This window comes from Malaya genurostris, chromosome 3, assembly GCF_030247185.1.
Source record: "Malaya genurostris strain Urasoe2022 chromosome 3, Malgen_1.1, whole genome shotgun sequence".
Lineage (NCBI taxonomy): Eukaryota > Metazoa > Arthropoda > Insecta > Diptera > Culicidae > Malaya > Malaya genurostris.
This window is the reverse complement of record NC_080572.1, coordinates 42,503,207-42,519,347: the sequence shown is the minus strand read 5'-3', so window position 1 is coordinate 42,519,347 and position 16,141 is coordinate 42,503,207. Positions and strand designations below refer to the sequence as shown.

General features: G+C 36.6%; 1 protein-coding gene across 5 annotated transcripts in view; it reads right to left on the bottom strand.

Annotated features, from left to right (window-relative positions):
• LOC131439382 (uncharacterized) overlaps positions 1-16,141 on the bottom strand; it is a 43,867-nt gene that overhangs the window by 4,739 nt on the left and 22,987 nt on the right. For 3 of the 5 annotated variants that reach the window (XM_058610317.1, XM_058610313.1, XM_058610314.1), the window contains exons 2-4: positions 1,410-2,098; positions 1,158-1,356; positions 993-1,093 (exon numbers count right to left, since the gene is read on the bottom strand). In XM_058610317.1, coding sequence (XP_058466300.1) covers positions 993-1,093; positions 1,158-1,356; positions 1,410-1,985 — 876 coding nt within the window. In that variant the 5' untranslated portion in view covers positions 1,986-2,098. The remainder of the gene's footprint in view (positions 1-992; positions 1,094-1,157; positions 1,357-1,409; positions 2,099-16,141) is intronic. The other 2 variants (XM_058610316.1, XM_058610315.1) reach the window with 1 other exon arrangement.

The following is a 16,141-nucleotide window of genomic DNA, read 5'->3' as shown; positions in this document are numbered from 1 at the left end:
TTGAACCGTTCTTTCGTTCGTCTGAAAGTTTGTGTGTTTCTCCGAAAAAAATGTTTGAGCCATAAATTATATTTTGTTGTAAACAAATTTAATAGTAGTAAGTACTTTTTGGCATGTTTTTGTACCACTAATCATTATATTTTTAGTACTTTTCAAAGATCGCGGATGTATACAACTATACTACACATTTCTGAAACATGCGACCGTTCCAAAATACGCAGCTACTGTGTACAGTTTTCGATTCCATTGAAAACACCACAGAGCTAGTAATCTGTAATGCGGAACTAAAATTCACTATTTTTTTAGAAGAACTAGTTCTTTTGAAATTTTCGCAAACGGATTGCATATCGCTAGTCAAGTGACGCGTGCAAGCTAGTTACATTTGATTTGATCAAAGCAAACATGTCACAATCAACGCCGTGCGATAACAGTGCATCACAGAAGTCTTCGCCTCGCTTCGCAAATCGCTAAGGTTGCTGACAGAGAGGATGCAATTTTATCGCATTCTACTATGACAGAATTGCATCAATACAATGTAACTACCCAATAAAAAAAATTGTCAGTTCTCAGTTTCTCGACAAAATCGTAAGCTTCGAGCCCGACCGACAGAATTTTCGACCAAATCGAGATATATTTTCGTTGATGTATTATTATTGAACTGATTTCGAAAGAAACCGAAAGATCAAGTAATGAAAGCCGGTTGCATAAATAGATTGTGAAATATGTATTTCGGTAATCGATTTCTTCGATTTTTTTCAGCAAACCATTCCAATGTTAGAACCGGATAAAAAACATTTCTTCCTGAAGAGCCGGTCTTATTGGGTCTTGCAAAAAATATTTGTTTGAACGATTTTCACTTCGAAAAATCCGTGTCCTTAGTACTTAGCACATCGCTACTTTTTCCAGCCGCATTTAAGCCTTAAAAAAGGCAACCAGTAGTGCTCAAAATACGAGTCTTATATGAATAAGCTTTTGAACATTTAAATACTTACAATGGCAACTATTTGCAGAAAGGCAAAATGGTAAATAATACATGCTGAATAGCCTATGATATTCCAGGTGAAGTCGCTGATGGCCTCCATGTTGTAAACTCCTAAAAAACAAATCATATCGAAGATGAATCAAATTTGCTACAATGCACGAATATGCTAACTGACCTCCAGTCCTTAGTAAATAGATCGGTATGATGCACATCAGCGCGTGCTGAATCCAGTAGATGGCCGCCTCCATTGGCAGCTGTCGGCTGTCTGTTTCCGGGAACATGAACGCTAACAGCGGTCCGTTTAGGTAGTTCATCTGCAGTCGGAACAGTGATGTCGTACTCTTTCTCGGTTTGTTACAAGCTAGTAGATAGATCTAGAATGATAAACAAAGCTTTAAAGCTACTTCACGGCAATGGATTAACTCACCTGCATCAACGTGGTTACATGGCAAGGATTTAAAATGTAGATAACAGTTCTAGTTGCAAATTTAAAGCCTAGTTCGACGCCTAGCGTCAGTGTCATTGTTATCAGCAGCATCTGCTTGACCCAGTTGGGTACCTCTCCCTCCAGGGCGACATTATGAGCGGTGTTGTTGCATCGGTGACAGCTGCAGTATTCTACCGAAGAGGAACGCCTGTGACGGTGCTGTTGGATTAACAACTCCCGATGATCCGGTTCCAGGTGGTGACCTACTCCACTACCGATCCGTTGATAGTGATGCTGAAGATTGGGATTACTACTACCAGCTAGATGACTAATACTACTGCTTCGAAACCCTAGCGGACTACTGTGATGCTGCGGAGTGGACACGTGGGGGGTATTCCGCCGAAACGTGATCGGCTTCAGCCATCTGATTGACAACTTTATAGCAATAATGCAGAGCGGCAGGAGTATGGCAGTTTCCAGCAGCTTTCTGCTAGTTGTCAGGAACTGAGCACACTCTGGTCCAGTGTTTCGTGGCACGGAAGCGTTGACCCCATCGTATGCCCAGCCAAATTGCATGGCTGATCTGGTGGATGCAGTTTTACTGCTGACGTTGTCACTCTTTCTGGTGGATCAATTTTAGAACGTTTCGTGAGAACGTTTCGTCACGCAGATTTTAAGCAGTTCTGTAACTAGAAAAAATAAAACTATCAAATTGTGTAATTCGAAACGTTGCATTAAACGACGATTCAAAATGTATAAATCAAATGATCGATTCGTGTAAGTAAATTGGATTATTATGCTAGTTCTTCTTGTTTCAGCTGTATTTTACCATTAAAGATATACAGGAACACAGCACGAAGAAAGAATCAGAAATTCAGCCTTTGAAGCATTCGGCAATAACTACGCAACAGTGTTTTATGTTTTAATAACTAAATAGTGACACTGTTTATTTTAACAAATAATTGTGATAAGGATTCCCAGCGACAATTTAAAATTTGATAATGAAGACCTAGCAGACTAGCTCTTAAGCCGTGTTGGGCCATGGAGCTTAATTTGGTTTAACGTTTAATATTACAGTTGATATCCATCAAATTTATGCAATGTAACACACTCAGCATTCGTCCTTCAATTGTTTTCAACTTTTTATAGTATTCTACCTTCCGTCGTATTCCACTTATTGTCTCTATCGTGTTCACAGTCAATTCGACCTTATGGTTGTTTGATTATTTGTTATATTCGACATTTCGTTGTATTTGACGTTTTGTTATTTCGACATATTGTCGTATTCGACACATTCGGTCTTTTGTTCTTTTGGTGTTTGGTGGTGGAAATATTGCTCATGGTTTTGCGCACTTCCTGTTTAATTTTAGCTGCAATTTCAGAAGATATTGTATGCGGATTCTTGCTGACGTAGCTCACAATATTGGAAAAATCTCATTCATTAAACACTTCCGAACGACCAGTTCTCTTCTTGTTCGTAGAATCTTCTGTATCGTAATATCTCCAATATATGATGATATGATTAGCTTACAGCAAACATTTGTGATATTTCTGCAAACGTTTTATCTTCATTTCGCATAGTCATTATCAATTTATGTCATTCCGGGTTTCCCCTTGCTTTTACAAGGATAGTAATTGAAAAATGAAAAAAGTTAAAACAGAATCTTCCTACACCAAAGAAGCAGTGTTGCCAATCTTCAAAAAAATCTAAAATTATTGCAATACCACCAAAGTTTTTTTCTGTGTCTTCATTGAAAAATGTTCCCCAACTCTTTTATATATGTTGACAATGTGTATAAATACTATTTAGCAATTAGGATGCTCACAAAATAACCTAACGTGTGTGAAATAAGGATTATTTAGAAGACAAAACTCTCGGTTGTACGAGCACTGTCAAAAATAATCTATCTATTTAAAGTTTCGTTTTTCGTTAAATTGGTTAAGTTTATTTTTGCGAAAGGATTCGCTCGGGTAACTGTCATTATGATACTGATACACTCATGAAGACTGCAAAAAGTAGTTCGAAAAACGCGTATTTGTAATGTCACGTGGTACACTTATCGAAAGTAGTGACCTGATAACATTCGTGCGTTGAGACACGTGAGTTTTTCGTTATATCCGCATGCCTACGTATTCAAACAGAACGAACAATTTGGACAAACCGTTTAAAATAAACATACTCTTAAAATTATAAAAAACCCTTCTTAATCCACAAAGTGGTGTGATAATGCGTTTCTTTTTCTTCAAAATGGTCTCATGTTTTTTTTTTAATTTCTTTATAAAATAATTTCTGACACTAATTTGGGCTCATTTTGATTTTGATTTTTGACTTTGAGAAGAGTGATGCTAATCTTAAAAACCTTTCTTAGTCCACTTTGTGGAATTTTCATAGATCTTGAAAAATTACCATAGGGGAAGGGTACATGAAATATCCGAAATCGAAAAAAAAGTTTTGATGCCGAAAGTCTTAGAATTGCATGAAACGTCGAGATTTAGTGTCATCTTGAAAACAATTTTTTTTCGAAGTCATTTTCCAGAAAGTCGATTTTTTCAAAAAAAAAGTAGTAGTTTTTCTAGATCGAAAATTTTTAAACCTTAACCGCCGGGTTGCATTGATCTTCGAACTTGATCAATGGCTCAATAGTAGCTTTCAAACGAGCCTGAAAAACAACGCGTTTTGTCGGTTACGTCACTTATATCAACATATCTCCGGAACCAAAAGTCACCGCCATTTGATCTTTGAATTTGATCAATGGCCCAATAGTAGCTTTGAAACGAGTCTAAGCTTGTTAAAATCGGTTTAGCCATCTCTGAGAAAATTGCGCAGTAAAAAAACAACGCGTTTTGTCGGTTACGTCACTTATACCAACATATCTCCGGAACCAAAAGACACCGCCATTTGATCTTTGAACTTGATCAATGGCTCAATAGTAGCTTTCAAACCAGCCTTAGTTTGTTAAAATCGCTTCAGCCATTTTTGAGTAAATTGAGCAGTAAAAATATCGTCGAAAAGTGCACACACACAGACATTTTCCGATTTCGTCGAACTGAGTCGATTGGTATATAATACTATGGGTCTCCGAGGCTCCGTTCGAAAGTCGGTTTTTCCAGCAATTCTAATACTTTTCTATAGTGGAAGGCAAAACGAGCGGTGGTGGTACCACCACATGTCATCACATGCAGCACGGACAACATGCTCTAATGAAGCCAAGGAGAGTGACCTAATTAAATGTACACTGCGACACTATCATCTCGAAAATTTACAGCATACTTCCGGAAAATAACCTCATATATTTAGACTGGTGGAATGTTTTGTTTTTCATAAGGTATATAAGAATCAGTAATTCACTCTACGTTTTAATTTTTGAAAGAACTGCTGCATAGTACAGAAAATGGGCAGAACTAACTTCATAAAAGCGGTGTAAAACATTCAAGTTAAAAGTTGTTATGAATCACTGAAGTATAAAATTTTCCACCATTGTATGAAGCTCGTACTAAAGTAGCTATAATCGATTGCTAGGCCGCTCGAAGCCTCTCATAGGCTAATGATTATCTAGTGATGATTTTTTGAATATCAGCTAAACTTTCTTCATACATTGAAAATTGGTCTTTGGTGATGATAATTTCGCAGTTGTATAAATACTTACGACAGGTAGGTACGTTTGATCGTCACAATTTGGCGCATCTTACGTCTTATAGAATACAGCCTCATATCACTTGTTTTAGTGGTACACTATACAACCAAGTACATTTATGCATAACAACAAAAAATCATTAAAAATCAATCAATCCATTTATTGTTTTATTTTTCTAACTGTATTGTAGAAAAAATGATCTACAGAAGCTGTTAAACCTAAACCTGCTCTCTTCTGTTGATTACTGCTAAAAGCTCCGTTGGGAATAGAGGCTGACACGATAAAATCGTGTTGTTTATTTATCAATTGCGTATTTGTCTACCGTATCGCCACATAATTAGCAACGTGTAATAAATTGAGCTAATTATATTTGATATTGATGATTGAAGATTTTCAAACGCATCCGAAACTAAACATAGATTTATCTACAGAAAACAAATATGCTTCTTCTTCTTCTTTTTGCCTTACTCATATAGAAAGGCTATGCAATCGCTGTGAAAGCCGATATATGTGTGTCTGTATGTGACAAATAATTTCCCTCAATTTTCTCAGATATGGCTGAAACATTTTATTTGGATCCGACTGCCGGTTCCGGAATTACAAGGAAATATGTGAAAATTTATGAAAAAATGCGCAATTAATTTTATCAGAAATTTCTTAACCGATTAAAAACTAAGAAGTAAAAAAAAGGTCTTAAAATTCTTTAAAAAGTCCCCGAAATGTTGATCCAGATCCGACTTTCGGTTCCGGTATTACAGTGCGATTAGTGAAAATTTTAAATTTCATGAGTATTTTTTCACAAGCGATGGAGAAACGAGGTGCACATTTTTTATAAAACTTACTGCTAAATTGATCTAGTTGACAAATCTTGTTAGTTAGTGAATATATGAAACTACTTTGAGACTACTAGTCCCCGGTTTCCGCTTCCGAACCGATAATAGTGAAGAAAATCTCATAAAACGGAACTCCCGTAGATTTCTCAGCAACGGTTAAGCCGTTTTTCACGATTCATGATTCGAATTGAAGCTCTCATTGTCTTTAAATATACTGTGCAAATTTATCCTGATCCGACTTCCGGTTCCGAAATTATAAAGCGATGAGTGTCAAAACATTCAAATTCAAAATGATGATGCAGAACTGGTATGCGTCGGTACGTGCAGCTTTGCTCCGTTCGCAGCGTGCTTTGTTCAATTTCGTATAGCGTGCAGGATTGCCACATTAAAATTTATATTTTTCAGTGAAAAATATGTAAATTTAAATTTTTTTATCAATTTGTACCTACATGTTAGTGTTATTATAAGATCATGATAACGATGCTTTTGCTTTGAAACTACACTTATCGCCATTCTCATATAGAAAGTTTATACAATCACTTAAAAAATTGGCTAGTGGAAATTGGCCCGAAGGGCTAAGTGTTCTATATCATTCGACACAGTTTTCATTCGATCAAGCTGAGCAATGTGTCTGTGTGTGTATGTGGGTGAGTATGTGTCGAATAATATCACTCATAAAATAAAAAATCTCGTAGTCCCATAGGTTGCTATTGAATTTCATACCGTCATTTAGAGTGACGAAGGGTAAAATTCTTCTAGATTTGGCTTAAAACTGATTCAATTTGTAGGCTATATTAGTTACTTACTAAACGAACCGACTTTGGCTATACTGGTTCCAAGTTCCCGGTTCCAGTAGTACCAGAACTAGTGGTCAAAAAGTTTAAAACGAGACTCACTCAATTTTCTCAGAGATGATTTGGTTGAGTCTCATAGGTTGCTATTAAATTTCATCCGGATCCGATTTCCGGTTCCAGATCTATAGGGTAAAGTGTTTTTAATCATTTAGTGCGACAATGCAAAATAAAAAATATTTTATTAACTCCACATAACTGTTTTCAATTTGAAAAGGTTATGTTAGTTAATACCCAAAGAAAGTTTCTTATTTTATTCAAGATTGAAAAAAAAATTTCTTCATAAAATCTTCTGGTGATATTTTTGAAAATATAATTAATTTGAGAAAGACATCATTACATCACTAGGTGGATTGAAAAAGGTTTTTCTAGTTGGTGTCACCTCATTATCATTTATATATATGGCCCTAAACAATGGTGTCGGTTTTAGTCTCTTGGCAGCGTTTTCATCTTTAACGCATACATTTATGCATTTAGTAAAGTTTGAAACACTTACATTTGAAACGCTAGTGAGAATTGTTCCACGGTATATGTCCTAAAATTCAACCAGCTGTTGGTATTATCGACAAAACAGAATACCATTCAGCATAAACTATTTACCTACTTTTAACAGTGTAAGAAGAGCTCCGATGTAATAACACCCAATTTTTACTAGTTATATGACATAAAACCATGATGAAATAATAGTGTTGATAGATTCAAGTGTAAAAGGCGGACGAATTGACCATATAAATGTGAACGGGAGACACCTGTGTGTTCAGTTTTCTATAAATAGAGTTCATTGTGTTATTTTTGTTGTTCCGAAATTTTTATCGGAAGTTTTTCTAACTTCATGTGTTTTATATTCTGCTTGTTTCAATTATTGGTCTAGAGTAAATTGTCAGCCGGATCCCTAGTCAACCCCGAAATAACGTCATACAAGAACATGTTCCCGAAGAATTTACAAGCCATTTCTCACTAAATAGTCATAGACATAAAGGAATATAATCATGAATATTTTGTCGTTAAGTCCTAGCGATATCACTAGTGAAATATCCAAGATAGAAATCAAAACTTAAATTGGATGGTGTAACTAGAATACTATGAATCAATTTGCTGTTGAAGATCGTTCAATAAGCGATTAATTGGAGTGCGTGCAAAAAAAAACGCGATGAACATCAGAAGATCAGAAAAACAATTTACTTTTGAAGTTGTTCTGTTTATTAAAACTCGTCAGTAACAGATATGGTTACCTCCATAGACTGATGCATCTTTAGCCCAGCGAGCAAACAATTTTTGAAAGAAAAAATAGTTCGTAAGAAGAAGTGAAATTTTCGTTAAACCTTCTGGTTTATAACATCATGCAAACTAGTGGTTAGGCCTTTATTTTTAACTTAATTTTGGAATTTCAGTCAGGTAAAAATTGTGACAATGTATTTGATAAGACTAAAGCAATCACAGCATCTGAGAAGGAGAGTAGGGAAGAGCCAAAAAGATGGAACGATTTTCGATCATCGAACTATAGGTGTTCTTCGTCAGAATGAAGCCTAGAGTAAAGCGATTTCAAAATCATTGCTCTGCCATCCATACCGAGTCTCAAAAATCATTCTCATTGGGAGATTGCTTGTGTGAATTGTACATATTTTCACTTCTTCGCTCCTAGAATTTTAACGGTTTGTAGCACTGCACTAAAGAACAGATTGGGCAATAATCGCAAAACAGCGTACAGAGCGCAGGAATAATTACCGACGCTACCATTTAGATGGAAGTATTATCTAAAATAGTTCTTTGACATCAATCTTCAAATTGACCCTCTAGCTTTTATCTGTATATTGCCTTACAATTAATTACAGTAATTCAAGGAAATAAAAATGTTCAAGTGTAGAACTACAAACTAAGTAAATTAATCAACAAGAAGGAAGTAACCAGAGCAAAAAATATCGATTCGTCTATTTCAATAGAAGGATATATCGCAATTAATTTGGCTTTAAAAAGAACCAGTTGATTATATGCCCCGAGTTGGCAGTTCAATGCATAGGGCACTTGTCTAACAAACCAGTTGTTGTATGTTCGAACCCCGACCTGGAAGGTTTCGTAGTGTCAGTAGAATTGTAGCACCAGCCATGCAATAGTTCTGTACACTCTGAATCGGCTGCGAAGTCTGTTGAAACAGAAGGTCAAATTCCCCTACAGGAATGTAAAACCAAGGCTTTGCTTTGATTATTTCACTTCGATGCTTCACAATTTTGACGGATTTTTTTCTGATATGACGCAGTTCCGAATTATGGGTCTGAATTTCGGACCGGAGCCTAGAACTTGGATTCTGAAACTGGATGCTGAACTTCGACCAACTGGAATGACGTGCTTTTGGCGCACTGACTAAATCGTCCTGCTTAGTCCCCTCAGTAAAACAAGACACGTTTAGAACAGTCTTTGCTAAATTTTAAAATATGAAACAGGTGATATAAAAAATTCACAAACCATCACTTCGCTTAGTACAAACGACGTAAAATTTGAAATTGCAATTAAATTCACGCTCAATAGAAGATCTTGCTTTATAACAGCGGAAAATTTTCCATGATAGCATTGCACACGAATAACCATGTAAAAAATTGCAAAGGAACGCCGACGAATTGAGCTCACCATCACCTACACACTTAAAATTTTTTACATCTTATTAGATGCACATAAATGGAGCGTCGCAGCTTACGCAAATTTACGTGGAAGAACATTTAATATTGTGTCTAAAACTCCATTACATGATTCATTGAAATAAAAAAAAATTTTTGTGGTAACCCACCGCGACTTGAACCGAGAATCATTGGATCGCAAGTTCGTCTGATAATCGACTGAGCCACAGAAGCATGCATCTGCTTGGCCGGTAAAAGGTGCATTTAAATTCATACAGTCGCACCTGCTAGTAAAACGCAAGTTACAGTCGAAACCAGTAAAATTCAAGCTCATCTAACATTAAGTCATTACAAATAAAATTTTCCGTCATTTTACAAATTAGGTCTTTATGAATTACATCGTATGATGGATGAGGTCCCCTGTAAAATTCAAATTTTTTTTAGTGTAGGTATTATGTATGTCATTCTAGTACATTTAATTGAAACAAGAACAAGTATGATAGGTGAATCAATTCAAATTATTTAAAATAATTAATTCTATTTTTATTTTACAATTGGGGTAGCATTTTTTTGTTGGGGTATAAATATTTAGGGGCAAGTCCCTATATAAAATTTGAAAGAAATCGGATATGGGTAAGTGCTGTTATATCGCGGAAAAAGTTTGTAGATATTCAATCTGGGAGGAAGGGGTGGTGGTACATGACATTTTCGATTTTTTTGTGGCAAATGACATAAATAACATGCACGAAACGTCAAGACATGACGACATTTGTTATGCCCCAGAATCGATCGTGATAATCCCATATCATGACGTTCCATACGTTATTAAAATATCTAGAATATAAACATTTTTTTTTCGAATTCACGTGCTTCCTCCTGCGAGCAGTAGGGCATCATTAAATGTGCACCTCTGAAGCGGTGGTTCCAAAAATATTCGGCATCTTGAAAAACATCCCTATGAAAATTTTGAGCTGAATAGGACATGGTTAAGTTGTGCCACATGGCGGTCAAAGTGTGAAGATCCTCAATTCAAGTCCCATAAAACGATTTTCAAAATAAAAATCGTTTTGACGTTTCATGCATTTCTAAGACAAAAAACCTCAGATTTCAGAAATTTCATGTTATCTCATTCATTATGAGATGAAGTATATATGAAACATATTCGAAAAGTAATGACCAGGCTTATATTTCAATTTGACCAAACGTAACTCGTTTAAACTTGTTCATATCTGTACGTGTGCTATTCGTACAGTGTCGATTTGATTTAGTAATCACTAGCCTATCTGTGCGTACAGTAAATAATATCCACGATATTCGAAATCGAAAAGTAATGACCAAGTTTATATTTCAAATTGACAAACCGTTACTCGTTTTCATATCTGTACGTGTGCTATTCGTACAGTGTTGATTTGATTTAGTAATCACTAGCCTATCTGTGCGTACAGTAAATAATATCCACGATATTCGAAATCGAAAAGTAATGACCAAGTTTATATTTCAAATTGACAAACCGTTACTCGTTTAAACTTGTTCATATCTGTACGTGTGCTATTCGTACAGTGTTGTTTTGATTCAGTAATCACTAGCCTATCTGTGCGTACAGTAAATAATATCCACGATATTCGAAATCGAAAAGTAATGACCAAGCTTATATTTCAAATTGACAAACCGTTACTCGTTTAAACTTGTTCATATCTGTACGTGTGCTATTCGTACAGTATTGTTTTGATTCAGTAATCACTAGCCTATCTGTGCGTACAGTAAATAATATCCACGATATTCGAAATCGAAAAGTAATGACCAAGCTTTTATTTCGAATTGATAAACCGTTACTCGTTTAAACTTGTTCATATCTGTACGTGTGCTATTCGTACAGTGTTGTTTTGATTCAGTAATCACTAGCCTATCTGTGCGTGCAGTAAATAATATCCACGATATTCGAAATCAAAAAGTAATGACCAAGCTTATATTTCAAATTGACAAACCGTTACTCGTTTAAACTTGTTTATATCTGTACGTGTGCTATTCGTACAGTGTTGTTTTGATTCAGTAATCACTAGCCTATCTGTGCGTACAGTAAATAATATCCACGATAATCGTTACTTCCGCTAGTTGTGAAGTTTGTGCTAGAATAATATTTTTGTCTGTAAAAGAATTTTCAACTGCTGAAAATTTTTGAGAACTATATTTGTTTATGAAGCTGAAACAAATGTACTGTTGAGTGGAAGGCTCAGTGTGCAAAGCGATGAATTGATTATTTGGTAGACCAAAAACAAGGATCGGTTCAATGTTCTTCTTGAAAACTGCTTCAACTCGCAAGCGTTGAGCTTCTAATCTATGCAGAAGGGTTAAGAAAGCTTGTGCAGCTGTACGAAAAAAGCTTTGAAACGAACGATGATTACGTGTAAAAGTGAATTAGATTTGCAGGAAACTGAATGTTCTAAGGAAAATGACCGAGGCCCTAACCTGTACAGGCTATAGAGGGTACCATCTAAAACCATTCCGTGTGTCCGCGAGAAATAACTGGAGTACGCGTTGGTGAAGCATCGAGACGTTGAAGGTTCCTACCCCGTTCCGTTTGATGATCTAGACAAAGTTACGTTTTACGTTCCATCCAACATCTGACGCCGAGACGACGGGCATTCGACCAGGCTAAGTGTTGCTGCTATTCCCGCCAGAAACCGTGGATCCACGGCAATCCTATATAGCCGAACCACGAGGTATGTCACTTTATCTCTCCTTATCTCGATCAACCCATCGCGAAGACCATCAAGGACCCCAACGTTCAACCATCGGAGCCGCAACTGTGCCAATTTGGCCATTCAATAAAATTGTAAAATTCATTTAGTTTTCTTTTTCTTAAAAAATCAGAGAGTCAATTCCTTTGATTTGGATGGTCAACTATAGTTCAGCGCGTGATCTCTTAAAGACAAAACCTCGGGTGAGTATAGTATTCTGAGTCTTCTCGAGTACGTGGCCGACCCTGAGACAAAATAAGAGGGAGTTGGCCGTGCGGTGTGTTCAACACATTTACTTTCAAGTTTTGCTACTGAAATTCGCGATTTTTTTTTGTAAATTCTTTGAATGTGATCTTACCACTCGCACTATGGAAAATTCGCCACTGCGCAAGCATTAACAAAGAGCAAGTGAAAATGTCATTTAACACGGAGCTGTGCACGTACACAACTGAATACTGTCATCCTTCGCAACGCTTATTTTGTACGACATGTGCTCTCATTTTCTTGGTTTCAGGCTCTTTTGACGTTTACCTCACACTCCAAACCGGCGAATCTATAAGTCACAACCATAACAGAGTGGATTGAAGTGCCACTTCGGTATATCCGTGAATCGTGTGGAAAAGAATCTATGTAAAGTAACCGGTACGTCACTCTTCAATATATAGATCACACTAAACGTTGTCGCCATACAGGGTAATCGTACCCATGTTCATCTCACTCTTTTGAAACCAATAGCTTCTACATATTTGTGAGCTTTTGACGAGTTTGCATTAAATTGACAAAATAACCCAACAGTGTAAATTGCTTTTTTTGTTAAATACGGATGATACTGTGTGTACGTATAATGTTTACTTCAAAATTGTTCGAATCGCGGAATAGAACGAACCACGACATTTGTAAAAGTCAAACAAATGTAACATAACTACTTTTGACTATTGACCACCAGTATTTTAAAATTTGCACACGACTTGGAGAAAAAAAAATACCACTGGTTATAGTACTATTCGTCTATTGCAGAACGATCAATAATGGATGAACATAGATACAATTGCCCTAGTAGCATTTTTCCATTCACGTTCAGACAGACCGGTATGAGTAGTAAGCGTACTGGATGAAACTCAGTATCAAAAGCGAGACTTGTGAACTTTTCATACATTTCCCTCAGACTAGGCCAACTCGGTACGAAAGCTCGAGAAGGACAACACAGGCAGCGTGAAATATCTATCGATAGCTCTTAGCGACACGCGTAAAACAAGCAAGTAATAATTTTGGTACGTGTTATGTACGAGTCAAATCAACGTCAATTGCTGAAATTTTGCTGGAAAAAGCAAAATGAGAAAAAGAGAGAGGCCGCGACTGTTAAGCTTTCAGTTGCATGTCATGTCAGATGGTTGCAAAAAGAGTCGATATAGCTAAAATGACGAACGTATTTCTATCGTTTTTCATTCGCATCGTAGATCAAGTTGAATTATATAGAATGATGGAATTTACATTATTGTTCTCATTTTTTTTCGATGATATCTATATGTATACTGAATACGGAAAAGCTGATATGCCAAGTCTTTCTTATTCTTCAGCATTAAATACCAGTTTTTTTTATTATATATGTACATACGAGTGGAGTGTCTTTTTTTGTACTTGTCTCCCCATAGACTGACTAACGCCATAGTAGATCAATTTTAGCAAGGGTTTTTTTTTATGAAGCCATGTATTATTTCTTCTCTGCTTCGATTAACGAAAGCGAAACATTGAGTAAAATTCTGCTTTTTATGCTTTTGTTTAGTATTACTGTGCGGAAAAAGTCGGGGTGATGACGAGATTCATTTTTGTCGTGTTATGATTCTCTGACGAGTTGACAGATTCATGCATACTATAGACTTTATTTCCTTAATTTCCTTATGCCAATACAAGTATTTGTCCAAAAAATGATCCAAAACTAGATACATGAAGCTTCACCATCACAATCATGTTCGCGGTCGCCACGTTGCCAGCAAGTTTTGGTGCATATTCGACCAATACTTATTCTATTTTTCCACTGTGAACTGTGGAATAACATTGACAGAGTTTTGTAGACTGAGTGGCGCTTGGTTGAATTCGATATATATAGGGCTATTGTACCAATGGTCATCTCATTAGAAGAGTTACCATGTTATTTTACCGATTACTCGACTTCCAATCTTTTTTTTAAAGATATTTTATTCAGGCCTATTTGCGTACAAGCTTCACGTGGCCGATTTAGCTGAGTTTTTAGATATTTTTTTTTGTATTGGATCTCGTTGTCACCCTTTTTCTAGGGGGAGAGGAACTTCCATTTTCCTCCTGCGAAGATTGAGGGGCAGTTTGTTCGTGGTTCGTCTCGTCATCCATTGCCGTGGTATTGTTGTTGATTTCGTTGCTAGTTGCTGTAGATGCGCCTTGTTGTACATCCTTTGCAGTTGCTGGTTGGTTGGATGGTAAGCTGTTAACTGCAGCTGGTGTACTTTGATCTATAGGGGTTAAGTTGGATGGTCTCGTTGAAGGGGATACTTCCCTGTTGTTGGTGACTGTCACAGGTGTACTGGGGTTGCTTGGGGTTGATGTGAAGGAAGCACCGTTGTCCTTTGGTATAGTTGTCTCCTTGTCCGGTTTATCACATGGCTTACCGTAGTGAACAGCTTTTTGGAAATATTGACATGTGGCCATCTGATTGTCATAGGTAACAAGTGATTTGCACGGCATTCTTGTATCCTGACCGAATGTCACATAAGAAGGTATAGACCTCCTCAAGCGCATGCGTAACAAACGTATGCCATTTAGAATACCGGGGAAAAAATTCTTCCACTTTTTCTTTTTCGATAGAGAGAATCTCTCCGTATTGGGACATAGTTGCGCGAATATAGGGATCGATGACGCTTGAGGGAAAATCATGCACACGCACTTCTATAGCACTATCTTCCATATATACTGGAATGTTGTACTTGATATTTTCATGCTCCACATAGTGCACATTGTTATTGTCTTTAGCGAATAGAATTGCATCCAACTCTTTATAGAAGTGGATATAAACAACATTATTGGTCTTATTGCATTGAAGTAAATGCACACGTTTAATGTCAAGATGCATTTGCTCCTTAAGCAAACCTTCAAGTTCTCGTATCGAAGGTCGAATTTTGCACTGTCTGAAGTCAACAATAATTGTATTCTTTCGTAGCTTTTGTTCGTTTGGTTCACTCATTTTCGAGGTCTATTGTTTACTACACAATACTGTACTTGTTTTTTTCTGTCCCCAACGTAAGCGGTTTTGTTTTATCGACTGACTTGGATGAGATGTAAACTCGAACTGACTTTCAATCTTTGAATTGTGATAAAATCAAATACAATGTCTTTGTTTCGGCGCTAAGAAGCTATACCGTGGAAAAAGTAGTGGAAACTCCTATTTTCATCTTACTCCTGTAGTCAACTGATTTCACTCTGAGCTGAGATGAGTGGAGATTTTTATTTCGAAAAACGCTCGAGAGGAGTGTCGATCATTTGCATCGTCGTTATTACTAAGGACGGAACAAATGAAGAATTCTTGTAATTTTTTGTGAGAAAGCTGGATTCCGAATACTATGAAAAATCAGATACGAAGAATAATTATTCAAGCAATTTTGTCAGAAACACATTTAAGATTTTGCAACTTAGCAACAACTCTACAATCGATGAACTCAAAATCAACACAGTGATATCAAATCTCCCGGAAGAAGACAGTTTGGTCGCAAGGGCCTTTTCGCCGAAAGTGTCATTTCGCCGAAAGTGTCATTTCGCCGAAAGTGCCATTTCGTCCAAAAATTAATTTCAGCGAAAGGATTTTACAACTGTTTTGTATATGACCAAACGACTGTAAATTCAATGTAGCCGTTTAAAGCGGTGGCCTATCGCATACAATTTTGTTATAGGTTGACAAAACGGGCGTTTTTTTTTTTTTTTTTTTTTTTTTTACAAGGTGAAATGCATTTACGCACGGAGTGTGGGACTCTCCACAGGACTACCCAACTGTTGATTGGAACTACCCACTAAAACACCTTGGATCTCCAACCCTACCTCC